This window comes from Gobio gobio, assembly GCF_949357685.1.
Source record: "Gobio gobio genome assembly, chromosome: 20".
Lineage (NCBI taxonomy): Eukaryota > Metazoa > Chordata > Actinopteri > Cypriniformes > Gobionidae > Gobio > Gobio gobio.
Genome location: NC_137113.1, coordinates 20425941 through 20452717, shown reverse-complemented (window position 1 = coordinate 20452717; position 26777 = coordinate 20425941). Strand labels below are relative to the sequence as shown.

Here is a 26777-nt window from a genome sequence, read left to right as displayed (position 1 = left end):
AACCTTATTTAATTAGTATTTGTTACCTTACATTTTTGATAACTATAAGCTAGCAAGATTTTTGTAATTTTAACCTGAACTGTTGTGTAAAAGTTAACAAGGGAGCTTTTCGATTCCTGATCAATGCACAGGTCTGTCTCTTTGTCCTCTTCCTCTTTTTCAGATGACTGTGGATAAATCTCACCAACTGCAAATATGAGAGTGGTGAGTTTTTACTCCAAACATTTGTGGATATAGTCTGAAAAGGAACTGTATTATTAAAGGGTTAGTTCACCCAAAAATGAAAATTCTGTCATCAATTACTCACCCTCATGTCGTTCGACACCCGTAAGACCTCTGTTCATCTTCGGAACACAAAGGAAGATATTTTAGTTGAAATCCGATCACTCAGAAAGGCCTCCATTGGCACAATGCACTTTACACTCTCAAGACCCATAAAACGTACTAAAGACGTCGTTACAAAGTCCATCTCACTACAGTGGTTCTACAATAACTTTATAAAGCGACGAGAATAGTTTTTGTGCTAAAAAAAAAACTAAATAACGACTTGTATAGTGATGACCGATTTCAAAATAATGCATCATGAAGCTTCAAAGCGTTATGAATCAGCGAGTCGAATCATGATTCGGATTGCGTGTCAAACTGCTGAAATCACGTCACTTTGGCGATTCAAACCGCTGAATCGACTCACTGATTCATAACGCTTCGAAGCTTCATGATGCCTTGTTTTGAAATCGGTCATCATGATATAAGTCGTTATTTAGGGTTTTTTTGCGCACAAAAACTATTCTCGTCACTTTATAAAGTTATTGTAGAACCACTGTAGTGAGATGGACTTTGTAACGACGTCTTTAGTACCTTTTATGGGTCTTGAGAGTGTAAAGTGCATTGTGCCAATGGAGGCCTTTCTGAGCGATCGTATTTCAACTAAAATATCTTCATTTGTGTTCCGAAGATGAACAGAGGTCTTACGGGTGTCGAACGACATGAGGATAAGTAATTAATGACATAATTTTCATTTTTGGGCGAACTAACTGTTTAAAGCTTTGACTAAAAGTTTGTGTTTATGCAATGGCATGTTTTTCTCTTTTTTTTTAAGTGCGTCGTGCTGCTCGCAGATATGGGCTTCGAGAGGCTGCAGAAGGAGAAGACTGGACGCTGTTTTGGACTGACTGCTCTGTCTCACTAGACAGGGTCATGGATATGAAGCGTTACCAGGTGTTTTCCGTCAAACATTCTTCTCTTATTTTGTATCCTGTTTTGTGTCACTCATCCCCCTGAGGTTAACAAGATTCTTAAACTCCCCCCACACAGAAAATAAACCATTTTCCTGGCATGAACGAAATCTGCAGGAAGGACTTGCTCGCACGTAATCTGAACCGTATGCTGAAACTCTTCCCGAAGGAGTACAACATCTTTCCTCGCACATGGTGCCTCCCTGCAGAGTGAGTCGAATCAAGTTCAATCATACAATAGAGTTATGATACAGATCTTTTAATGAGCATAAAATGGAAAGTTTTAATATTTTCCCTTTTCCCCCACTCTCTCGATGTCCTCAGTTATAGTGACTTCCAAGCCTACACCAGAGCCAAAAAGCACAAAACATATATCTGCAAGCCAGACTCAGGTTGCCAAGGTCGTGGTATCTCTCTTACCAAGTCCAACAAGGATATTCGGCCAGGAGAACACATGATTTGCCAGGTGTATGTATCCAAGGTAACACAACGTTCATAAAGTCACACATAAAGAGGCACTGATAAAATGTCTTCATTTATATTATTTTAATTATATAATTTATTTTTGTTTCAACAGCCGTTCATTATTGATGGGTTCAAGTTTGACCTGCGCATATATGTGCTAGTGACCAGCTGTGACCCATTCCGCGTCTTCATGTACAATGAGGGACTAGTCCGTTTCTGCACCACTGAATATAATGAGCCCACTGGCAGCAATTTGGTGAGGGGCTTTAAAAACTTGAAACAGATTCATGTATTTTAGTAGTAATTGTTGCTTAAAACAGGGGTTTTCAAACTGGGGTCCCCAGGGGTCCTCCAGAAGATTCTAAGGGGTCCCCAGAAACTTTCAGAGAATAATAAGACAAAGCAAAAATGGATTAAGTCTTCCGAACATTCTAACTGTTTCATTTCTAAATGTTTCTCTCCTTTCTTGCCGTATACATACTTTCCAGAATTGTATATGTTTGCTTTGATTCGATTCTTTCTAGTGAGTTTTTCTCACTATAGTCCCCTTTATCTTACTCACTGGGGTTGTAAGGTGGTATTTTTAACGCAGTACGTGCAGCTGCTTGCATACATTTATTGTGAAAGTTGCTTATACAAATCATTTTTAATTGAAAATGTTCATCTTCAGGTTTAAACATCCAACATTAAGTGCACTCTAAAAAATGCTGGGTTAAAAACAACCCAAGTTGCGTTGAAAATGGACTAACCCAGTGAATGGGTTGTTTTAACCTAGCAATTGGGTTGTTTTTAGCAAAAATTTAACCCAACCACTGGGTTAAAACAACCCAATTGCTTGGTTAAAACAACCCATTCACTTGGTTAAAACAACCCAATTGCTGGGTTAGTCCATTTTCAACCCAACTTGGGTTGTTTTTAACCGAGCATTAATAATGTCACACCTACTCTTTATCTAACAGTTTAAATGGTTTTTCCATACATAAAAATATACAGATGGATTTTAGGAATGGGGTCCCTCATATAAGGTTCATCATATTAGGGGGTCCTTGGCATCATAAAGTTTGAAAACCCCTGGCTTAAAACACATTAATTCATAGAAGATAGATGCAAATGACTTGTAATGGATTACTGACTTCAAACCAGTGATTAATGGGGGGTACGCGCAACAAACTTCCATATTCTGTAAAACAGGTTGCATCACTTCTGGTTCAGGTATTTTGAATGTGTTTTGTTAAATATAGAGCTGTTTTACTCAAGATACCTTAAAAGGAGAGAGCAAAGATGAGCATAACTGATGTACATTTCATATGCAGACTTGTTTACAACCTTGCTTCATTCCAGAATGAATCAGCGTTTTTTTAATGGACGGTCCACTAAATCACTCTTAAAGGGATAGTTCACCCAAAAATTAAAATTCTATCATTAATTACTTACCCTCATGTCGTTTCAAACCTGTGAGGCTTTTGTTCATCTTTGGAACACAAATTAAGATCTTTTTAATGAAATCTGAGAGCTTTCTGTCTCTCCATTGACAGCTACGCAATTACCACTTTGACGCTTCAAAACTTCCATAAAGAGATTGTAAAATGAATCCATATGAATCGAGTGGTTTAGTCCAGATTTTCCGAAGAGACGTGTTCGCTTTATATGATAAACTGATTGAATTTAGGCTTTTATTGACATATAAACATTCATCAACTCACACATCATTTGTAAACGGAAGCTCAAGCTTGATTGCTTGACGTGAGAACCAATGAGCTTCATTCTGAACTATGAACTTTCTGAAGCGTCAAAGTGGTAGTTGCGTAGCTCCATTTCTCAATACCAAGTATGTCAATATTATAATATAAAATATGACTTATTGAACAATAATAGCCATTATAAACTTTACATTTAATATATATTATTAAATAAGTTGTAAGACGTATTTTGGATACTTTATATCTGTAATGAAAAAATAAAAGATATTGTTTGATAAGTGCTAATTGTAACCCTTGAAAACCAAAAAAAGTAATGCTTGAAAAGTCCTTAAATCCTGGAATTTCATTTTACAGAATCTGTACGAACCCTGTAGATATAAGCATCAGTACATACCGCTGTTAACACTCTCCGACAAGCGGATGCAATGAGACCTGTTTTCCTGTTTGTTCATGTGACCGTTGCCATAAAGCCCATTCGATTCTTTTATTTGCTTTTCTTTATGCAACTCTACAGGAGGATGTTTGTATGCACTTAACTAACTATGCCATCAACAAGCATAGTGAAAACTTTGTACGTGACGAAGATACCGGCAGCAAACGGTAATCTATATGTTCAGAATATGATTTTCATCAGTTTTTCTTTAAAACTGTACAGAAAACCATTTTCCCATTTACGTATTCATAGGAAACTCTCCAGCTTCAAGAAGCACATGGAAGCCATGAGCTATGATACTGAGAAGATGTGGACAGACATTGAGGACATCATCATTAAGACGCTAATATCTGCCCACCCCATTCTCAAACACAATTATCTTACCTGCTTTCCCAATCATGCCTCTGGCAGTGCCTGTTTTGAGATCCTGGGATTTGATGTGTTACTGGACCGTCGACTTAAACCTTGGCTTCTTGAGGTTTGGGCTCCTTTTGTATATCACACTTTAAAGTAGTTTATACCATTTTTAATTACCTGTGACTTTTTGATGTAACAATGTGAATTGCTTTTATTCTAGCTGTATACAATCTTTGAAACTGTGTTTAGGTCAACCATTCCCCTAGCTTCACCACAGACTCCCGTTTAGACCGGGAGGTGAAGGACGGCCTGCTGTATGACACTTTAGTGCTGATTAACCTGGGAGTCTGTGACCGCAGGAAGATCACAGAGGAGGAGAAGCGCCGGGTAAAAGAGAGACTCCAGCAGAACCGCTCTAGGGAGGCCAGGTACCACAAAGACCACAGCTGAACTTAAAGAGATAGTTCACTCAAAAATTTAAATTATTAGATTAGATTTGATTAGATTCAACTTTATTGTCATTACACAAGTACAAGTACAAGGCAACGAAATGCAGTTTAGGTCTAACCAGAAGTGCAATAGCAGCAAGTGCAGGATATACAACGTTTGCATAAGTGCAGGACATGGATATGTACTGAATATATATAAATATATCTATAAATAGAGAGATGGTTATTACTATAAACAGAATTTACAGGTGAATATGTACAGTGAATAATATACAGATGGTTATTACTATAAACAGAATTTACAGGTGGATATGTACTATGAATATCCTATGAATATGTACTATATGTACTATAATTATCCCATAATTTACTCAGAATCAGAGTTATATTAAAAAATATCATTGCTCCTCCAAGCTTTATAATGGGAGTGAATGGCAGTCCTTTTTGATTCCGGAAGTCCAAAAAAGTGCATCCATCCATCATAAAAGTAATCCATGTGGCTCCAGGGGTCAAGATAGTCATATAAACCTAAGATGGCTTGAGGGTAAGTAAATCATGGGATAATTAGAATTTTTGGGCGAACTATCCCTTTAAACACAGCACTAGTTTATTTTGAGCTAACCTCACAATTCAGACTTTTTTCTCGGGTTCCAGAAGTAGGGAAATTTAACCTATTAAAGAATTAAACCTTTAAAGACAGACCTATGCTGCGTCCCAATTCGCCTAATTATACTACGACCTAAAAGTATGTACTCTTTTTGTGAAGAAAAAGTACATACTTTTGAGTCTGTAGCAAAAGAGTATGGAAGCTTTCGGGCATACTACTTTGTCATCTTTAACGGACTCTGTTGCTTAGTTACGTGCATCCCGTCACCGTTTAAACTGCCATGTCAATCATCAATTCGTCACAGTTAAAATCCTCCGCATTAATATCCTACCGTATCGGAGAGAAATGTAGTAGCACGTTGATCTGCCATTTGTGGGTCTTTAATGCAGAGACTCTCGTGTTTGCAATTTAAATAGGCCTATAATGATGTATTTAAAATTAATGGCCAAGCATATCATTACATAATTTCACAATGCTGCTGCAGGTGAAATATAATGTGGATAACATTGAATAAATATCTTTCCATCAGGTTAAATACTGATAATTGATCACTCAAGCCCCTTAATATAAACCTCTCTACTTAACCGTCGGACTCGCACATCCGTCACATGTTTGTAGTTTTTTTAACACTTTTTATCCGCGTTTGTAGTTCTAATTGAATCCTCTTCGAACTCGCAATGGGTTGTGGGCAATATCAGCCATTAGAGTGTGCGTCGATCTGCACTTCGAATTCTGGAAACCGGAAATAGTAGACCATCCGGGTATCTTTGGAATCCTCATTTCAACATACTACGATTTGGGACATACTAATTCTATTTTCGAATACTATTTAGGACGGACAGTACGCGAATTGGGACGCAGCGCTACTGTGAGCTACGAGGTTGTTAATTGATGGTATTTGCTTCTGCTGAAACCATCAGCCCACATCATTTCAGCTTTTTTTTATTTTTAATAATTGCATTTAACAGCCTGGTGAAAATCTACATTACCCATGATTCTGTACAGAAAATTACACCAATCAGTGTCAAAATAGTTATTTAGCCCACCGACTCTGATGAAGCACTGCGAATCAACTTACAATAAATTATTTTTATAATGTATATAATCAACATTTGCAAATGGGTATATTTCTCCATCATTTTTTATTTGATTATGCTTTTCGCAATCAGGGCCGGCTCTAGCTCTTTGGTTGCCCTAGGCGAGATTGAGTTTTGCGCCCCCCCCCCCCCCCCCCTTAATTGTTAAATTGTTAATTGTATAGTTGTCATTTTCCTTCTGTAAGTATTTTTCTAGATATTATCCATGTTTTATATCTTAATGACACACAAGCAGACAACCAAATAAAGGATTTCAAGAAAAAAAAAAAAAGTATTAACTTCCTGTCACATGAGACTGCCAACTTCCTACCCCTACTTCCAGGGAGCACAACGAAGGCACACCCTCCCAAAGAAAGGATATGTTCATGTTACTAATAAGTATTTTTGTTGACATATATATATCAACATAATCATGAAGGTCTCTAGAATCATCCAAACAAAACAAATCTTACAACAGATCTATAGTTTTTTAGTATACTTAGTCAAACATAATAAATTTGATTATGAATAAAGACTGATCTGTTGAAAGCAGTTATTTTGAGTTAGATGCTAAATGTTCTCCTCTTATTCATATTTGACATTGAAGGGGTGCATAAAAACATATTTGCCCACCGGCAACTATAGTTGCCACAGATTCAAATACGATTTTCAAGAAAAAATACAAAAACCTGGGGAAAATAAATGCAGAACATGCCATTCAGAAATAATTGGGCACAAATGGGTTAAGTATTTATAAAAACTATACAAACAAAAATGCTCCTATAGTTACTCCAAGACTTAAAAAGCTAATTATGACTTAAATGATACACTCTAATAAATTGCACATACAAAAATGCTACAAAGAACGTTGAAGGATATTTAACAAATTATGACTCAAACTATGGATGAACAAACAAGAATGCTTTTATAGTCACTCCAACACTTAATCAAGAAAATTAAGACTTGAAGGATCAACTGCAATAAATTGTTCATACACAAATGCTAGAAAGAATGTTCAACGATATTTACCAAATATTAACTCCATAAACTGTGCAAAAACTCTCTTAAGCACCTGTAAAGACACTTAAGCAAATTATGACCCATAAACTGGATTAACTATACCCTCTACAAACAAAAGTGCTATTATGGATACACTGTACTTACCACTACAAAATTAAAATATATAAGTTCTTGTAGCTCTATCCCTATCTTAAATAATAAAAGATGAACAGTTGTTTCTGGCATTTCTATTCACCTTCAAAATTGAGGCAGCATTAAAATTTGGCTCGTCTGGATTTCCTTATTGTCAGTGAAATGCGTAGTAATATGTAGATAACCAGCTAGCTAGTGATAGCTTAGTGACAGCAATGAAACGTCCAATGCCGTCCAATATTAGTTGATAATATCGATAATACGAAGTAAATTTATTTCGTTTGACACCTTTATGGCTGAGATGAGAAGACTTACCTCTATACTGGGCTTTCTTTTGATCGTCTGCCTTTCTCTTTTTCCGTCCCTGTGCACTTCAGGGTTTAGACCGCTTCATTTTTGAAGAACGCGCCAGTGATGAGCACTTGCCTGACCTAGCGCTTGAACGCCTGTGCTCGACAATACTCACCATCAATTCAATCTAATAATCAGGTTAAGTAATTAAACGTGTGGCTGAGGGGGCGCCCAAGGATGATCATGTTTAATAAACAGTATGTTTTATTTCGCTTGTTTTAATTCTATGCTTAATGGGAAGTAAGTTTAAGGGCGCCACTAGAGGGCGCCTGGCTGCGCCCCCAACAAATTTGTCGCCCTAGGCAACCGCCTAGCTCGCCTATAGCAAACACCGGCCCTGTTCGCAATGCTTCATGGGATTGTAGTTCTTTCCCTCATTAAAACTATTACATACAAAGTCTTATTTACCTTTGTCTTTTTGGCCGATTTTCAAAAACATTTTTGCTTCAAATCAAAGCTTGTAGTGTTTTAATTCACCTCATAGCAGATGGGCTTGGTTCATGCCTTATAACGTTTTAACAAAGACTTTTTTTAAATGGGAGAAATAAATGGAAAAAATACTTCCAGAACCAGCGCAGCTGAAAAAGGGGGTGGGCACTGTTGCACTCTAAGTAAACATTGTGTAATTCGACCCTACAGAGGACAAGCGGTTTGAAAAATAGATGAATGGATGGATCTCCCAGTTTCGACTTTTAAACACAATATAAAAAAAAAATTCCCACACGATTCCTAGTTTATATTTCGCAATTTTGAAGCAACACCTCACAATTTGAACTTGTTTTCTACAAATTGAGAGTTTACATCTTTCTTTTTTAATATTCTGAGTTTATATGTTTTTTTTAAGGGGTTCTTGTACAAAAGGATCTGTTTGGTTGTGAAATAAAGTCAGAATTTTGATATAAAAAGTCACTTTTTTTTTTGTTCCGTGGTGAGAACAGGCTTCCATATTAGATATATAATGACTGTGTTGTAACCTACATTGTCTATTAAGTGCCATGTGTGTTTTCTCTCATAAGGAATGAGGAGATTCGTCAGTCTCAGGCTGCAAGTATGGAGCAGATGCAGAAATATGAGGCAAAACACATGGGTGGATTCCGACGGATCTTCCCTCGGGAAGGAGGGGAGAAATATGAAAAGTATTTTCAACACAGCAGCTCTCTCTTCCAGGAAACTGCAGCCTCCAAAGCCAGGGAGGAGTGTGCCAGGTGTGCACATACTGCTTGTTGTTTTGCAGGAATACATCAAGCTAATTGTAGACAACAGCAGAAGAAAAATGTTTATACTTGTAGGCAGCAGCTGCAGGAGTTGCGTCTGAAGCAGGAGCGGAAAGAACGGGAAAAGAAAGGATCACGTAAGCAGGATCTTCAAGGTGAATCTGCAGGAGAAAGAGCAAAATCAAGGAGAATTCCGCCTCCTCACCAAATCCCCAATTCAGTGAGTCATCCTCTTTATTCATATGTGTACTTTGATAATGCATTGCTTATCACAAATTGACTAAACATTGGTTCCTTTGACCAACCACTAGAGGGACCCTGGTGTCTATTTTTGATTAGTCCCAAAGAACTCACGAATTCCTTGTGGTCTTATCCATTTCTTTAGCTACCAGCTATGTTAGATCAGACCACCTTGTGGGGAGAAACACCTGTTGCTCTTGACCTAATAGAGGAAGAGGAGGCAGAGAGAGTCAGTGAACTTCACCAACGAGAGACTCTGCTGTTGAACATGGGTGTGGTTAACCAGGTGCGCCAGCTACTTCAAAGTGCCAATCATCTCACTGAACTTATCAACCACTCACATGAACAAGCCAGCTTTCCCCCACACTGCAGACATGACCACAAGGTATGTGAACTAAAAAAAAGTCCATATTAAAGGGATGGGTCAACCAAAATGTCGTTTCAAACCTGTATGATTTTCTTCTTTGGAACTCAAAGATATTTTGGATATTTTTTGTCAAATGAAAGTCAATGAGGTCCAGTGCAGTGTTATTTTCGTATTATCTATATAACTGTATATATCATATATTATATGTACTGTATATACTATAGCATTTATTCATATTATGAATTAGCTTAACATTTTAGTTTAAGTTTTAGTCATTTAGTTTTGTGCTTTTGTCATTTTTATTTTTATTATTTAGCTTTAATATATTTTTATTTCAGTTTTACTTTTAGTAATTTTAGTACTTCAATTTATTTCAGTTCGTTGCAACATTTCTATTTTGTCATATTTTTATTTTATTTTAAGGTCAAAAATGTTTTAATGCTTTCAGTTTTAGCTCACAGTAACAACACTCTGTCTTTTATTGTATGGACAAAAACATTTAAAACATTCTTCAAAATGTCGTTTGTGTTTCCACAGAAGAAAGAAAGTCATACATCAAAAGCCCTATTCGCACGGGATTAGTATTATCTGGGGACCTCGTGTGATTTAGAAATTACCCCCCCCCACACACACACACACACACACACACACACATCTGAATTTCGCGTGGCGCATTCGCACGGGATAAGCAAAGCCTGTGATTTTATTCGGATTTACTGACTTATCTTCTGGATATGATGTCAAGACTTGTAAATGTTTTTTTTTCTTATAGATATAGCTGTATGATATATCATAAACAACAGTTCCTTACCGCATGCTGCTATATGTTATCTAGGCTTGTCTGTGTTACACCGGTTACATCCCTTTCCCACTGTCGTTTAAATTTTTTTTAGTAATAAAAATAGTTCAGTTAGAGAACAGATGTTACAATTCAAAACTGAACTGAGCACAGACCAGCCACAGGAATCAGATTTAATTTATCACAAGAGTGAGGAGCTGACAATATGACGGCGGAAGATTTGGTATAAGGCTAAATGTAAATGCGCCCATTTAAGCGAGAATCATACTGTTCTGTTTTTGTGTTTTTCATTAAGAATAATATTGAACACACCTTTCAAGCAATTCGCTCCCAAATTGGCTCTAATTTTAAAGTGAAAGAATAATGTTCACAGCCGCACAGGCATTTATAACGGTGCGCGTTACGAATGCAGCTTTCATTCTTTGCGAAATGTGGATAAAAATGCGCACAGGAAACAAAAACCTTGCAAAAATGATATACGACCCTCCGAATCCTGGCCCAATCACAGAGATTCCGATTCGCACGGGACTAATATTATCACAGCACCTCTGTGTTCGGTGAAATATGGTAGGTCATTTGCAGGGGAATTTTTACTTTACAAATTACAGACAAGGCCGATTTGCACGGGATTAAGATCACAGACACTCTCCGAGGTCACCAGGGGCCTCATTTATAAAACTTTGCGTAGGATTTACGTCAGAAGTGGCGTACGGATGAAACATAGGACGTGCGTACGCACAGAAATATTCGGATTTATAAAACAGTGCGCATGCACATCCTACGCAGTTTTCCATTTATAAATCACAATCAATTCTAAATGTAGCACAGCTTTTGCGGCTTCATGTCACGCCCATAGTTGCCCATAAATAGTCTGTGAAATGCCCACAAGTTAATATTCATCAATTGCGAAATCATGGCAAACACAGAAGGGAAATCAAAAAAACGTAACTTCACTCAATGTGTAGTAGAAGTTATCGTTTGCGAGGTGGAAAAGAGGAGAAAAATGTTGTTTGAAAGTCACAGTGTGGGCATTACTAATGCCAAAAAGGCACTTGAGTGGCAAAAGGTTGCAGACGCCGTAAATGCTGTAGCCTCACAACCTCGGGCCGTGGCCGAAATAAAAAAGAAATGGTCAGACATCAAAGTCGAGGCAAAAAAGTGTCTAGGGCATTTTATTTCCATCCATTTAATTGCATCTGACAAGCTACAGATGTCGGTTATAATCTACGTGGAAATGGGAAATAGTTCAGTGCAAATGTAATTTCTTGCAGCTTTCTGAATGGTTGAGACATACGTCATAGGCTACGTTATTTTATCAAAAATAAAACAAACTAAAGGCATATGCATGAATACCATGATTCCGTAGCTGATGAAGAAATGTTTACTATGAAAACAACTTTCCCCAGTGGACAATTAATACATCTATCTATCTATCTATCTATCTATCTATCTATCTATCTATCTATCTATCTATCTATCTATCTATCTATCTATCTATCTATCTATCTATCTATCTATCTATCTATCTATCTATCTATCTATCTATCTATCTATCTATCTATCTATCTATCTATCTATCTATCTATCTATCTATCTATCTATCTATCTATCTATCTATCTATCTATCTATCTATCTATCTATCTATCTATCTATCTATCTATCTATCTATCTATCTATCTATCTATCTATCTATCTATCTATCTATCTATCTATCTATCTATCTATCTATCTATCTATCTATCTATCTATCTATCTATCTATCTATCTATCTATCTATCTATCTATCTATCTATCTATCTATCTATCTATCTATCTATCTATCTATCTATCTATCTATCTATCTATCTATCTATCTATCTATCTATCTAATTGCATCTAGGCTATATCTGCTCCACCAGAAGGACACATTGACGAGAATATCAGTTTTGTACATTATTTCGTTCTGTTTACCATATTATTTATGAGGATGAATTGCATAACATGCCAATATTATTGCATGACATATTTCACTTTTCTTTTTGCAAATATGTGTTAATTTGCATTTCTGTTGTAATTTTCGTTTGATTTTGTTTGTTTTACACTGCAGATCGATCAAACGGGTGTTCGTGTAGGCTGTTAATTGTAAAACTTGCTTTGTGAAGTCTTCATGTTATTTATGAGAGGCATAGCCATTTCTTTTACACAACGGTCTACAGTTTCACACACTTTCACGTGTTTCTTCCATCTGCCGACGGTGTCGCCATTTCTCATTTCACCCGTTTTTGTGCGTACGCCTGGGTCAGAGCTTGCGCGAAGGACCGCACATTTTCCCGTCAAGTTTGCTTTTTATAAATACCAATTATTGCGTAGAGAGCGCCGTACGCCTTCTTTTGTGCATACGCAACGTTTATAAATGAGGCCCCAGGTAACACTAATCCTGTGCGAATAGGGCTTTAGTTTCTCCTCAATATTTTAAACCGCTTTAAAAACATTACTCCTTTTTTGTCAGTTCTCCTGATACATTCCTCTCTCTGTCCAGTTGGACTCCATTGCAGATATTTCTTGGAAACAGAAGAACCTCTGCACTATCATGCAGCAGCAGGCGTCTACAAAAGCCAAGCCCTGCCTACAGAATGTGCATTCCCAACCGCTGCAAAACCGAAAGCCCTGGCCCTCTCTGCAACATGGTCTGCTCCAGCCAGTCCAGACCGAACCGAGCGGTCTGACACACTGTGGAGTGGAAGAGAGGGCGGCGTCAAATGCAGAGCGGCAAGCATCTGCTGGTGTAATGAAGGCTACTAGTGCTCAGCGGATACCTTTCACAAGTGATTTACTTTTTGAATAGTTCTCTGGCTCTTATTCCCATATTATAAAACTAGAAAGGAATTACACCTCTCTTCTTTCTTTGCTTTACAGTAAGTGGGTCTTTCGCTTGGCGTCAGGGCTGTATGAGTTCCTCTTTGGCCGAGTCAAGAGCGAGAGCATCAATGTTAGGAGTGCCTCCCCTCGTTCCAAGGAGACCACAGGATGTCATCCGTGACCCCAAGTCTCTCTACGTCATTTCCACCCCTGCTCCTCTTGTCCCAAGGCCACACCTCTCCCACACCCTTAGAAAGGCCCCTCGCAGAGTCCCCCCACATGAGCACAGCCACTGACACGGGACGTGTACAAGCTCAACATAACCAAGTAAATCAGTACAGTATAGGGAGTATAGACTAAGGAAGCTGTTCAGTGAGATGTCAGGAGTGAGAAAGTGTGCATTCACTGTCTGTCTTCCATACTGGAAATGTGAAATTTCTCTCTTCGCTATTTGCAATATAAAGCCATTTCTCAGGTTTGACAACTTTTTTTCTGTAATTTGGTTACAGTTAGTCAGGAAACTTGATTTTGGACAATGCAGTGGGCTGGTGCCTATTGTAGCCTTTAATGTATTTTTAGCCATAAGTGAAGGATTTTAATATAAAATAATGTGAACATACTTTTATACATTCTTTGATGTAACACAGCCTTTGTAAGATATTTTCATGACTTCATGTCAGAATGAGCCAATATGAATAAACATTTCCATAAAAATGTTTTATAGAATTTTGTTTATTGGTTCTAGCATGCCGAAAAATCGGTCATAATTTTCTCATCCTCTTGTAGTTCCACACCTGTTTGCGAAACACAAAAGAAGACTCCATATGGAGTTCAACGTTGTTTAGACATCAATATTCTTCAAAATATTTTATGTGTTCTTCAGAAGAAAGTAAGTCATACAGGTTTAGATTGACAGGGTGAGTAACAATTTTCATTTTGGGATTAACTATTCCTTTAAGTTTATTTCTGTGCGGCAAAACAGATTTGATATATTTTGTTGTTATATATCAGACATTATGAATAAAAGAAAAATTCTCCACGTTTGCCAAAAACATCATTAGACCTAGATAAAAAGGTTTGTATGCTATTGAAACGTCATAATGTTTTTTTTTTTGTGTGTAATGTAGGTCGTCATAACAACAAAAAGACATGTAAAGAGGGCAATCATACAAAATTACCGGTAAGGGTAACGACACCCCGTCGACCACGCGCATACGCCTTACAAATAATTCAATTATCTTTTATATATATATTTTTTATACTTTAAATAGCCTATTATTGAATTATTAGTAGTATTTTAATATAGTTGTTATTATTTCAGCGTTAGTTACCATCTAACGAAAACATAAAAAAATATTTCTATTCTATTTCTATTTCTTATGTGAACGTGGTTTCCTTTATCGTGTTACAAATCATCCTTGTGTAATTATTTCATCTCATTGCTGAAATACTCATGAATAGGTTTGCATCATCTTAACCTTACTTTGGAATTAGTTTGGAGAATTAGTTTAAATTATTTAATTTGTTTTTTATCCTGTCTGGCGGGAGTGAGAGTGGGAGTGAGTTCAGATATGAACAGTTTCTTTATTCCTTTTTTAATGCATTTGGCTTAAACGATGCACATGCCAGATCAGTTCGCATTTTAGAGCTGTATTCTGACATAACGCACCGAAAGCAATATAGGCCTAATATTTAAAACACTCATTGTTAATAATTTAATTTTGAATGAATGTATTATCATTAAAGAATAATAAAATATTAAATAATATTATTTTACAGGTAAAAGCAGATCGTCATAATAATAATAATACGTGGTTGTTTTACAGCGAAATGCAGAAGCAGAGGTTGTCTTGATACAGAAGAGGCCTACGCTTAATTTCGCGTGGCTTGATCTAATAGTGCATAAAATGAAGGCAGTAAAAATCGAATTAGTTGCTCCTCTGGTCGTAAAGTAACTGCGGAAAATGAAAGCGACTGGTTCAAAAATATCTTGCAGCTGTTCAGCACAGCGTTGTTTGCTTTCTCATTTTCTCCACATAATTACTCTGTTCTGCTCACCTTTCCCCCTCATGGTGCAAAGTACAGAGAAAGAGAAAAAGCAACCAAAATAGCATACACTCAAACATATTTTTGTTCTTCGATATGCCAAGAAAATAATACAGTTAAACGCAAACAATGTTATTAGTTGAGTGTTTTTGTGCGCGAGGATTCGTTAAAATGATTGCGTTATCTCCCATTGTGGACACGCAGATTCTTCTTTGTCATCCTTGAATGAATTCGAGTGAATTTACAATGTTCACCACACGATGGCAGTGTTACTCCAAAAGCAGACAGGACAACTCGCCAATCCCGTCTAACCTGGAGAGATCCTTATTCGTTTTACAAAAAATAAAAAATAATAATCATTTGACCTTATTTTAACCTTTAATTCTCAGATATAAATGAGAAGCTTGTGAAACAATTAGGCCTATACATAAATTCCCTGATATTAAAAGTACCCCCTCTCTCACTTTTTCTGATGTGACATGCAAGTTTGGTGTAAACTTGGGTGGTCTTTTCTTCTCTGAGTTTACTGATAAAAATCCTTAACTTTTAAACAAAAATATCCTTACAACGTTTCCTAAGCACGGAATTTCAGTAGCCTACATTGCATTAGACTTAAGGACACAACCCCAATCTTAATCATCAAAACAAACATTAATGTAATTACAAATGTGGTATATTTTTCATCATACGATGGACCTGAATAAATCTAGTTTTGTTATCCCACTGGAAACATTTCGTTTGTCGTGTACATGTGCTCTCTGGCACTGAAATGGTTTACCAATAACAGCCCTACTCCGCCTTCCCCTCTACCTCCCCAAGAACTCCCTCTCTCCCCTTTTTCATCTCCTCTTTTCAGTCTCTCCTGCTCTTCCTATCACAACATCGCGCTTTGTCTGTTTGGAGATGGCGAGTCCATCCAATGATATAAGGAATCAATAACTGACGCTCGTATGAAATGCAACTCACTATCAAAGAGAGTAAAAAAGGAAAACTATTTATTGCTCGGGGACCATCACTAAGGAGTCATGTGGGTGCCGCTACGGAAACATTTGTTTGCATGAATATTTACGACATTTTATGCATATAATTTCCACCTGGATGAATTAATTTTTATTGTAATAATAGGCCTGCGTTTGCTCAAAAGTATTATTCATCCAGGGACCGCTTGATCTCAAAACAGTTGTCAAAGTTCCTTTTCGGGGAGTTGATTTTTTTTTTACAAGCAATGAGTTCTTACTTCGTCAATTCCCTCTTCACTAAATTCAAAGGAGGCGATTCTCTGCGCTCCAACTACTATGATTGCTCAGGGTACGCGCCGGATCTTGGAGGCAGACCATCTGTGCTGTACGGCCACAACACAGGATCTGCGTTTCAGCACGCGGCTCAGTTCCCGGAATTCTACCACCACGGTACATCATCGTTCTCCCACGCGTCTTACCAACAGAACCCGTGCGCAGTAGCTTACTCTGGAGATGCCACGGGGAACATCTTGGGCCAGGACACTTTACAGAGACAGTCGTTCTTCAGCGCACCGGACGCGGATTTTACGCAATTTGGGGATTGTAATTTAAAGGTCAACAGTATCAGGGATGATTTGGAAAGTGCAGAACCGTGCACAGCGCAGCTCTTCCCATGGATGAGACCACAAGGTGAGACGAGTGAAGAGAAACACCTACTTTGTTACAGTCCCACATAAAACACTGTAGACAATGGTAGGCCTACTTATTACCCCCAATTAAACGCTTTATGGCACCTATGGATTAGTGAGGAATTAACACCCCTTAAGAAAATCCGGATTGCTCCGTACACATTGTTTAATGCCAATGAATAGACACTGTGAGAGTTTTAAGACTTTGTTGTTTTATTTCATTTACAGAGCTAGATTTATGATCAATCAAACAAACACTCGAAATAACGCTTATTTTTCTCCATAGCTACCGGCCGGAGAAGGGGCAGGCAGACCTACAGCCGCTACCAGACGCTGGAACTAGAGAAAGAGTTCCTGTTCAACCCTTACCTGACCCGCAAGCGGCGCATCGAAGTATCTCACGCACTGGCTCTCACCGAGAGGCAGGTGAAGATCTGGTTTCAGAACAGGCGCATGAAGTGGAAAAAAGAACACAACAAAGACAAGTTTCCCAGCAGCAAATCGGAACAAGAGGAAATTGAGAAACAGAGTCAAGAGGGGAGCCAGGTATCCGAAAAACACACATCAGGAGAAGATGACTCGGAGACTTCCAGTAATTCTAAATAGTCTGTTGACTGAAAAGAAAGCCATCACTGCAAGCTTGAGGTTCAAAATGACGCCTGTCGACAAGCAAAGGCTATTCCATTCATGAGGCATTTCTGTTTTACAACAGTGGTCATTTCCGCTTTTTATGTTTTGCTGACTCAATCCCAGTTTGTAAGGTTTGGTGTGTTTGTCCTCACGTAGATTACTCTTGAGGTTACTGTTGCAGTGAGGGCATATGAGGAGAAGGATATGGTCTGCATGGCGTCTATTTCCTATCTTCAAATGAGTAGCCTACACAATCCAAGATAACTTTGTTACAGCTTATAACATGGGTGAGGAATCAGCATTAGTGAGTGCATTACTGTATCTCTTACTGTAAGAAAATGCACTTTTTGTAGTTGTCAATTACTGCTCGAAAAATGATTATTAAAGTTTACAAATCTACAACCGAACTACCTAATATATGGGTCATTGCGTCAATCATTTTGTCAGTGTATCCATGCGTTATGCGTTCCTGAGATGGGGATGGTTCAAACGCACAATGCTATTCTTAAAATGCTGTGTAAATATTTGATATTGCAGTTCCGTGGAAGCACTGTTCTATTGTATTTTCTATTGTCTTTGACTGGAAGTGGTTCCTGAAAGAAGCCACAATAAAATATGAGAAAAGAATCCCTTCGTCGCCTTTGTTCTTTTCCCCCCTTCAGCTGGATTGCCTTTAATAAAAGGTTTTTTCTTCTTCTTCACACACATTTTTTTTGTCACACTTCACAACCTGAATAGCCTAATAATGTAACTTATTTTATTTGTTGCCGGTAACTGAAAATCCTCAATTGATTCTCAAATAAAATGAAGTAGCATAGATTGCAAATCAATATCATAATTTGTGAATCAATCCCATAATAAGTAAGTTGTAAATCAATATAAAAAAACTAAATTAAGTAGGTTATATTGTAAACCAGTAATCGCATAAACAATCACAAATGTTAAAAAAGGGCCCTATAATCTTTCACTTTCTCTCATATGAGAGGGATTGCAATAAAAATGGGTGGCCAATAGTTGTCTAGTAAAAAGTTTCAAAGGTGTTGGATCTGAGGATCTTTTAAAGTAGCCTAACTAATGAGTTACGCTTAAACCCATAATAAGCAAGCAATGATATTAATGAACAAATATTAAACCCTGTATACTTTTTTCTAATTTACCTATCACGTATATATCGACAACAAGTGTAGAACCAAAACCATTTGACCCCAAGCCAAAAGTTCAATATGAGCACTTCGTTTCATGCAGGCCGTTTACAGGCTTTTATGACTCTGGTTGGATTCCCGAGCAGTCTGGTCTCAATCTCTGTCTCGTCGTTTATGAACAGCAAGTGCCAGATGCCTCTTAATTGTGCTACCTTTCTTTCAGAGCGTTTGGCTGCCTTCAGTCTAGGACAATCATTGCCTGAGATTAAATAAGCCTAGTGAACTTCTCGGAGCTCTTCTCTGTGTACACTCTGGTCTATAAATGTGGTGTGTAATATACTCTGGTATGTGATTTGAAATGTATTTAAAATGATATATTCGTTGCATTAGTTGAAATAAAAATATCAACTAGGTGATTGTTTCCGTTTTATGTCGTCCTAAAAATGGACCTAAAAGTATTGTCATTATCCATTATCATTGATCTATCATTTAAAACGAAATACATACCAAATGACAACGTAAAAAGACAGTTATATTTATCTGAATTCTAATTGAAGTTGAAAAGGCCGAGAATATGCTACATTCACCTCAATATACAGAACAACAAGAATGGTTTGATAGCAGTTTAATGCTTCTTTCTCCTTAATTTTAACTCAAGAAATCAAATAGTTAAAAGGGATACAAGCCAAAATGTTTGCAAATTATATTGTAGGCCTATTGTATTGATATGGTCGTTTTGTTGAAGAATTGAACATTAATTATAAATTGACGAATTTTGATGGATACCAATTCCGTTATTTTGGCAAAATGCGATCTGCATTTGTATTCGTGTAAAAATGAGCCGGTCACTGAGCAGTGCACGAATCAGACGGATCTTGAATATTCTAGAAAAAGAGAGACTATGGCCTACAGGCCGTATTAAACCTTTGCAAAAGAGAAAGCGAAATAATGGGACTATGAATGTTGCATGCTATTCTTTTATCAAAACATTATCTAAAGTAAAATGCAGGCCTGCATGTCATAGGAATTATCATTATTTTAAAACAACAATGCAAGTTGATTATCTGCTGAATCGAACTTAACGTTATTAAGCCGTACATCCAATTAAAGAGCTGTACAGACATATAATGTAATATCAGAAACTTTTTAACTTCCAAAGAACGATAAAGCATCCAACAATATAGCCAGCAACACATATGGTTCTTAATATAGTCTATAAGGGAACCATAATGCAGGAAACTTTATTTTTTGTGCATGTGTCCACAAAATATGAAACCTAGTTTTGATATTAACAAGGAGCTACCAGTTCGGAATAAGAAGAGCTCTTTATGCTAAATATAAATTGTATTTTTATAATGGTTTAAATTGTATTCAAGTGTATTTCGTTGTTTTTTTATATGAGCAAGGCATGGAGACATCTTGAAATCAAACCTTTTAAAAGCCAATATTTTTAAAGAAAAAACGAATATTGAGGCCTGCTGGACTATATATGCGGAAGAAAATGTTAGCGTTCAGGCTTAAAGGGAGGCCTAAGTGTTGTGCAGCACGACACATTGTTTATATATACATATATAACAATTATTATTATTATTTTTAAATGTACCATTAATATTATAATTATATCAGATATTTTGTGAAGTTTTGATCCATTATGAAAAGCCAAAGCCTATTTTTACGTTTATGAGAATATCAAGATAACAATCTCAAACAATCTCACGGGAGCAACTGATTATTATTATTTTTTTTTCAGTTGTAATGTAATCCTATATTTATACAAAAGTGAAGTAAAAATCCAACATATTATGCCACACTTCGTAGGGCCTTTCATCTGATCCCATGTGGGCAAACAAGATTATTTGACGATGTTATTGACGAGAATACGTTTGAAGGTGTGTATAATGTAAAAAGACTGTTTGTAAATATATTACGCGTACACGTATGTATTACATTTGTCTATTATTCTCTTCTCAGAGAACGGTGGTGTGTGTGTGTATGTGTGTAGCCTATATATATTTATATGTATATATATATATATATATATAATATATATATATATATATATATATATATATATATATATATATATATATATATATATATATATATATATATATATATATATATAGATATATAGGCTATATATGTTTTCTGTTGGCTCAAATCCCTAGCGCGTGGCTTATTAACAGAACCATGCTTTACATTTTCCTGTTAATAAAAAATTGTATAGGCCTAATAATTTGTAAGTAAAACAAAGAAAATATACAGTTAACGAATTTAAGTAAATTTAGAATCGTTCATAATGCGTCATTAAATTATATTAAGCTACATTCCATATTCAATATAATTCTCAGACTATGCCATCTGATTTTATCTTACTCTTCTCGTGTAAGGTAAGATAAAGACTGGGTACAATAGAAACGACTAATTTCAAAAACATAACAGATGGATACGCTTATATTATGAGGATACAATTATTATTAAGTTTTAAAAAATACAATAACGAAAAACACGGAATTCATAGGGTTTGTTAAACTACCCAAATTATTAAGAATTTGATTCTATATTTTATTTTTATCAGTCTATTAAACAAAAACGTTGCTTTCTATACAAATTCAAATACATGCTTGTTGAGTTGTATCTCAATATAGTTAAACGAGTGGATACAGTGTAGATGTAGGCTATTAAACGCTAAAAACGGAAATGAAAATAATTCTGAATGCATACCTTGTATGCTGCTTTTGGGGCCTTTTTTGGACAGCATGCGCTGCTGATCTTCAAGAGCATTGCCTTCTCGAGGTATAACCTACAGACCATGCTCGGTCACTTTTGGGTTATACTGTTTTATTGCCCCAATAAATGTCGGAAATAAGTGTTTGTTCGTAGATACAGGAAGCAATTCTTTCCTCCACGCATGTTTAGTGCTGTAAAAAGCTTTCACGTTCCATTTGTCTATTCTTGTCTTAAAGTCACCTGACAAAAGAACGCACACCATTGAGAAAGAAGGAATGGTGCTCTTTCGTTTTAGTGTAATTGGGCTATTTCAGTTTTTAAGGAGATAATATTTATATAAATTGAAATCGTTTTTTTCTTATCTCTTTTAAATTTCGTTACATTTTCATTGTGTTTAGTTATACACATTGCAAAACCTTTGTGTAGCTGGACTTAGAACCATCTATAAAACTGAAATATACAATTGTAGCCTAATAGACTTAATTCTTCATCTTCAAAAAATTGTGCAACCTATATCTTTGGCTGTTAATGAAGTGATTTCGAGCTTTTTTCTCTTTTAACGAATAAAGATGGCGGCGACCGAGTTGCTGCTGAAGCAAAGCAATAAACTCACAGCTGTTTATGAAAATTTACAACTTTGTGATAGAACTTTATGTGTGGTTCTGCCAGCGGATTGGCTGACAGGGGTCACGTGAGCAGCTCTCTGTGAACATGAACTTTTTATGATTTCCCAAGTGGCTATAATGCAGCATTCTTTTGGTCAGGGCGCAGTCAGTAGCACCTCTGTCCTTTATGTTTTTACGTTTCGTTAAAGCAGAGGGAAAGACAAATTCTCTTGAGCTGGGCGAATCGCGTGCGTTAATATGGATGGAAAGCTCGACGTCACGCTAGTACGAAGCGTCTTTACATTTTCACATCAGCTAAGAGTGCAAGGGTCAAAATTCACTGAGGACCTTAGTTCATTCTTCTCCAATTTGTCAAGTTTTAGCTATGTCGGTCTTAAAATACGACATGAGATCCTGGTTAACAGACGAATCTGCGTGATTGTTTTGGATCATTCCACTGAAGCGGTGATGAACGGGAAAGGAAAGGTAGGACTGAACCTATAGGCTTCTGTAGGCTACTCCACTTATTCCTGCGATGTCATGATGCAAACCGTTGTGCCCAGATTTCCTTGCACAATATCATCTTATTGAGCATGTATTTTGTATAACAACACAAACAGCTTAAATATAGATCATTCAATTAGGTAAGAACTGGTATGAACATGCAGTAGGCTAAGTTGCAGTTCTCTTTAGGCGTCGTAAGACGGTTTAAAAAGATCGACATGTCGCAAAAAGGCCTGTTTGTATCGATGGTTTTAAAATGTTGACTGTTTTATTTGTTAACAATATATGCTTAAAATAAGTATTATTTACAGAGTAGCAAGATGGCCGCTGCATTCAAATGATTATTATGGGATTTACATTAACTTTGAGTTTACAAATCAGCATTAATGAGTCTCTTAATAGCAAAGGCGATGCCCCATAATAACTGTAATTTGCTAAGACATTTTCTGATATATATATATTTTTTAATTAAGGGCTGTAAGTTGGATGTAAAAGTTAGATGTTTTAGTCATTGTTATTTCTGCTGTTTATGTTTCTGGGAATTTGCTCAAACCCTGACATTTTCCCTTCCTTATTGAAGGGTTCATGTTTTTGAGGGCATTTGTGAGGACGATTTTGTCCCAAAGCATCAACAGCTTTCTAAATTGACGTTGGGTCTTTGTTTTTTTTTGGGGAGGAAACAAAGTTGCAGTACTTTGCAACAGCTTTATTTTTGTTTAGATAATCTGGTCATTCTGAATCTGAATATCCAAAATAATGTTTGATTTTGATTTCCAATCAAATGGGAAATCGTTCTGGTGTATCGCTGAATAAGCACACCTTTTCTCAATTCTTGCTCTGTGATGTCATCTAGTGACGAGATTGGGTAACTGTGGTGAAATTCAGTGTCTGTGTTTGGGTGTTCTCTGCATGTGATCTGACTTGACTCAAAGACCTCTAGCATCCCTACACTATGTTTACATGTGCGTCTACAATGTGCAAGTAGCCTAATCGACAAATGCAGTTTGGCAATGGTTATGCCTTGGGTCTAATATTTAATAGCCTTTGTTACTCTTGATTATTTAACACTATTTTATATTTCTCTGCTCTTAGAAATTGACCTTGCATTGAAATTGTGTAATGTCCTCGTTAATAAACATTTCTTTCTTTCTTTCTTTCTTTCTTTCTTTCTTTCTTTCTTTCTTTCTTTCTTTCTTTCTTTCTTTCTTTCTTTCTTTCTTTCTTTCTTTCTTTCTTTCTTTCTTTCTTTCTTTGTGGGTTTAGGCTATAATAATACAATATGTAATACGGAAAGAAAGTTTTGTATCCTGTCAGAGGGTGAGGGAAAACTAAATTCATGCCTGACATTTAGGCTACTTCATCAGACATTTAATATTATTCGAATTATAACGGCAAAAGAATCGCGGCAGTCTTAAGAATATACGAGAAAGTCCCAGCCTCCTTCCGAGGGATAAACTCTCAACAATAACGTCATCGAGTATGGCTACTTACGTTCTGCAACCCATCGATATTCAATAATACATCTAAAGATCAATTTTTATTAATTTACAAAACAGAATAGTGATTAATGGTTAGCTAGAGAGGTTTCATTTCGCCTTAACTAATGCTTAGCTGTTATAAACTTAATTATATAAATATTTCCATTCAAAGAATGTCTAATTTATTAAATTGTTTTTTATTTATTTTTTTAATATTTCAAGGGCACTAGACATTACAATTTGCAAATAAAATGTAAACCTGTCCTGTAATTGTGTTAGGCTATAACTTAACTTTGACGTTGTCTCTTTCAAACAAGACGACAACAAAGGACAACATGGGCAGGACTGGATTTAAAATGGAAGGGTTAGGTGTAGCCTATTTTTTTTTTATCGTGTATTGAGTCTGTATGTTTTTATTTACCATTAATGCAATTTTTTTATTGATATAGTGGGAAAATAGCTTGTTTTAGTGTGTCCACTGTGATTACATAATGTGTTGCTGAAGCAGGTTTTCATGTTGAGTTCACTAAATATGTTGCACATCTGAAAATTACATAATATTTCTATATTCAACTTCAAAGCCATTCTAGATAGATAGATAGATAGATAGATAGATAGATAGATAGATAGATAGATAGATAGATAGATAGATAGATAGATAGATAGATAGATAGATAGATAGATAGATAGATAGATAGATAGATAGATAGATAGATAGATAGATAGATAGAATTTTTTTAATTGTTTGGAATTATTTGGAAGGCCTATTGAAAATGCGCACAAGTTATACAATCTTCCTAAAACGTAAATTAGCGTATTGTTGTCAAGTTGTCTCTGTGTCCAATCTGTGCTGGGTTTTTATTTATTTATTTTTTTGTATATATATATATATACAGCAAGAGGACGCGCTGTTGCAACAGCGATGCGGTATTAGGCTAAAGAGGGTAAAGGTCAGTACAAGTTCGTGTTGGAGAGTAAGAGTCCGTTTGTGCTTCTCTGAAATTCTCTCATGCACCTGAATTGAGCCACGATGTCTGACAGATTTTCAAAATGTTGAGCATTGGACGTTTTTGAATGAAGACAGTCGAAATGAAAATGACGTGCAGTTGCACACATTGTTTTAGGTTTGCTGAATATTTCGTTAAAAAATAGAAAAATGTGCCAGGTTAATTATTTTTTTATTAACCACATACTCCATTAAGTAATTGTTTATTGATATTAGGCCTATCGCATTTTAGAATTTATTTTCTTTTTTGCTGTAAACGGAGAAAAACACTTGCGTCTGAGTGTTTTGATATGCCCTGGGGATTCCATTCTGTGCAACAAGAGGGCCCCCACCACACGTTATCCTGCTAGAAGTGCTCAGGATTGGTCAGGCACTGATCAGCTGGTCCGTTTCCCCGCGGTCTCAGATTGGCACCTCGCCACCCCCCTTCGGCTAAAACCAAATCTCAGATAAAGTAATGGCAAAAACCACTTGGACTATAAAACACAACAAATCATAACACTCGGACAATAACACTGGCCACCCCATGAGTTCCTATTTCGTCAACTCAACTTTTCCCGTGTCCCTACCCGGAGGACAGGACTCTTTCTTGGGTCAGATACCGTTATATTCCTCTGGATATACAGATCCTTTAAGACATTATCCAAGCGCTACGTTCGGAGCTACCAATGTCCAGGACAAGGTTTACACCTCCTCGTATTACCAGCAAGCTGGGGGCGTTTTTGGAAGAAGCGGTTCCACCAGTGCTTGTGACTACACAACACCCGGCATTTACCGAACCGCTGACCGCTCGTGCGCTATCGGAGGTCTGGAAGACTCGCTGGTCCTAACCCAGGACCAGTGCAAGACGGACTGCACTGAGCAGGGTACAGAGAGATATTTTAACAGTGAAGACAAACCGTGTACCCCGGTTTACCCGTGGATGCAGAGGATGAACTCGTGTAACGGTAAGACACGCTTGCCATTTCTCAGTTTTGCATGTCACTACTTTTCACTACGAGTCTCTGTCAACATATAAAAAGAAGAGAGAGCCTACTATAGTCTGCAGTCTTTAGAGAAAGTTATACCCAGGTTAACTAAATTGCCAACGGATGCAGTAGCGCACCCTGGATATTGCGCTTTTTAGTAACCGTAAAGTATAAGCGTAAAGTCTTCCAAATTTTTATTAGGCTATCTATTGGAGTAAGATACGCTCAACTGAATGACTTTTAAGTTTCTTAAAAATAAAAAAATAAATACTTGTCTCACGTGTGGATAAAACGCATATGTCAAATCTGATGTCACTGCAGTAATAACCGTCTTCGTAGCCTAATAATGATAATGGTGACGACTGTAGCAGTGCTCTTTTATAATTTACGTTGCCCTGTTTGTATGTTTACTGGATGTTGACCTATGTCTTTCTTTCACCTTTTTGACAGGAATGCCTGGTAGCACTGGCCGCAGGGGTCGTCAAACCTACACTCGGTTTCAGACTCTTGAACTGGAAAAGGAGTTCCACTTTAACAGATATTTGACCAGAAGGAGAAGAATTGAAATATCGCACGCTCTCTGTTTGACGGAACGTCAGATAAAGATATGGTTCCAAAACCGTAGAATGAAATGGAAAAAGGAGAATAAAGTGATGAACTCCGCAAAGGGCAGCGAAGAGGAGGATGGTGGAAAGGCGGAGTAAATGTTAAAGGCAGCTTATGATGAAGCCCTGGA

General features: G+C 36.8%; 3 protein-coding genes across 3 annotated transcripts; all 3 read left to right on the top strand.

Moving 5' to 3' along the window:
* The first annotated feature begins 63 nt into the window (after positions 1-63).
* Positions 64-14000, top strand: ttll6 (tubulin tyrosine ligase-like family, member 6). Its single transcript, XM_079800996.1, has 13 exons — positions 64-204; positions 1100-1218; positions 1315-1445; positions 1560-1716; positions 1813-1956; positions 3915-4000; positions 4086-4311; positions 4440-4618; positions 8842-9030; positions 9115-9259; positions 9425-9664; positions 12965-13250; positions 13342-14000. Exons 2-13 carry the CDS (start codon positions 1198-1200, stop codon positions 13578-13580), a joined length of 2043 nt encoding a protein of 680 aa, XP_079657122.1. The 5' UTR covers positions 64-204; positions 1100-1197; the 3' UTR covers positions 13581-14000.
* Positions 14001-16555: 2555 nt separating this feature from the next.
* hoxb8b (homeobox B8b) lies at positions 16556-17584 on the top strand (the record flags this gene model as incomplete). The annotated part of the gene is made up of 2 exons (XM_079845429.1): positions 16556-16979; positions 17265-17584. The coding sequence occupies 2 exons, from the start codon at positions 16556-16558 to the stop codon at positions 17582-17584; spliced, it is 744 nt and encodes a 247-aa protein (XP_079701555.1).
* An 8015-nt stretch (positions 17585-25599) lies between these two features.
* On the top strand, positions 25600-26745 carry hoxb6b (homeobox B6b; the record flags this gene model as incomplete). Its single annotated transcript, XM_079846300.1, has 2 exons — positions 25600-26020; positions 26492-26745. 2 exons carry the CDS (start codon positions 25600-25602, stop codon positions 26743-26745), a joined length of 675 nt encoding a protein of 224 aa, XP_079702426.1.
* Between the last annotated feature and the right edge of the window lie 32 nt (positions 26746-26777).

Excerpts from the sequence above, each read along its gene's own strand:
- ttll6 (XM_079800996.1), top strand. The coding sequence starts at position 1,198 with ATGGATATGAAGCGTTACCAG. Across the intron at positions 1,446-1,559 it reads ACATGGTGCCTCCCTGCAGA|TTATAGTGACTTCCAAGCCT; the intron begins GTGAGTCGAATC and ends CGATGTCCTCAG. Across the intron at positions 1,957-3,914 it reads AGCCCACTGGCAGCAATTTG|GAGGATGTTTGTATGCACTT; the intron begins GTGAGGGGCTTT and ends GCAACTCTACAG.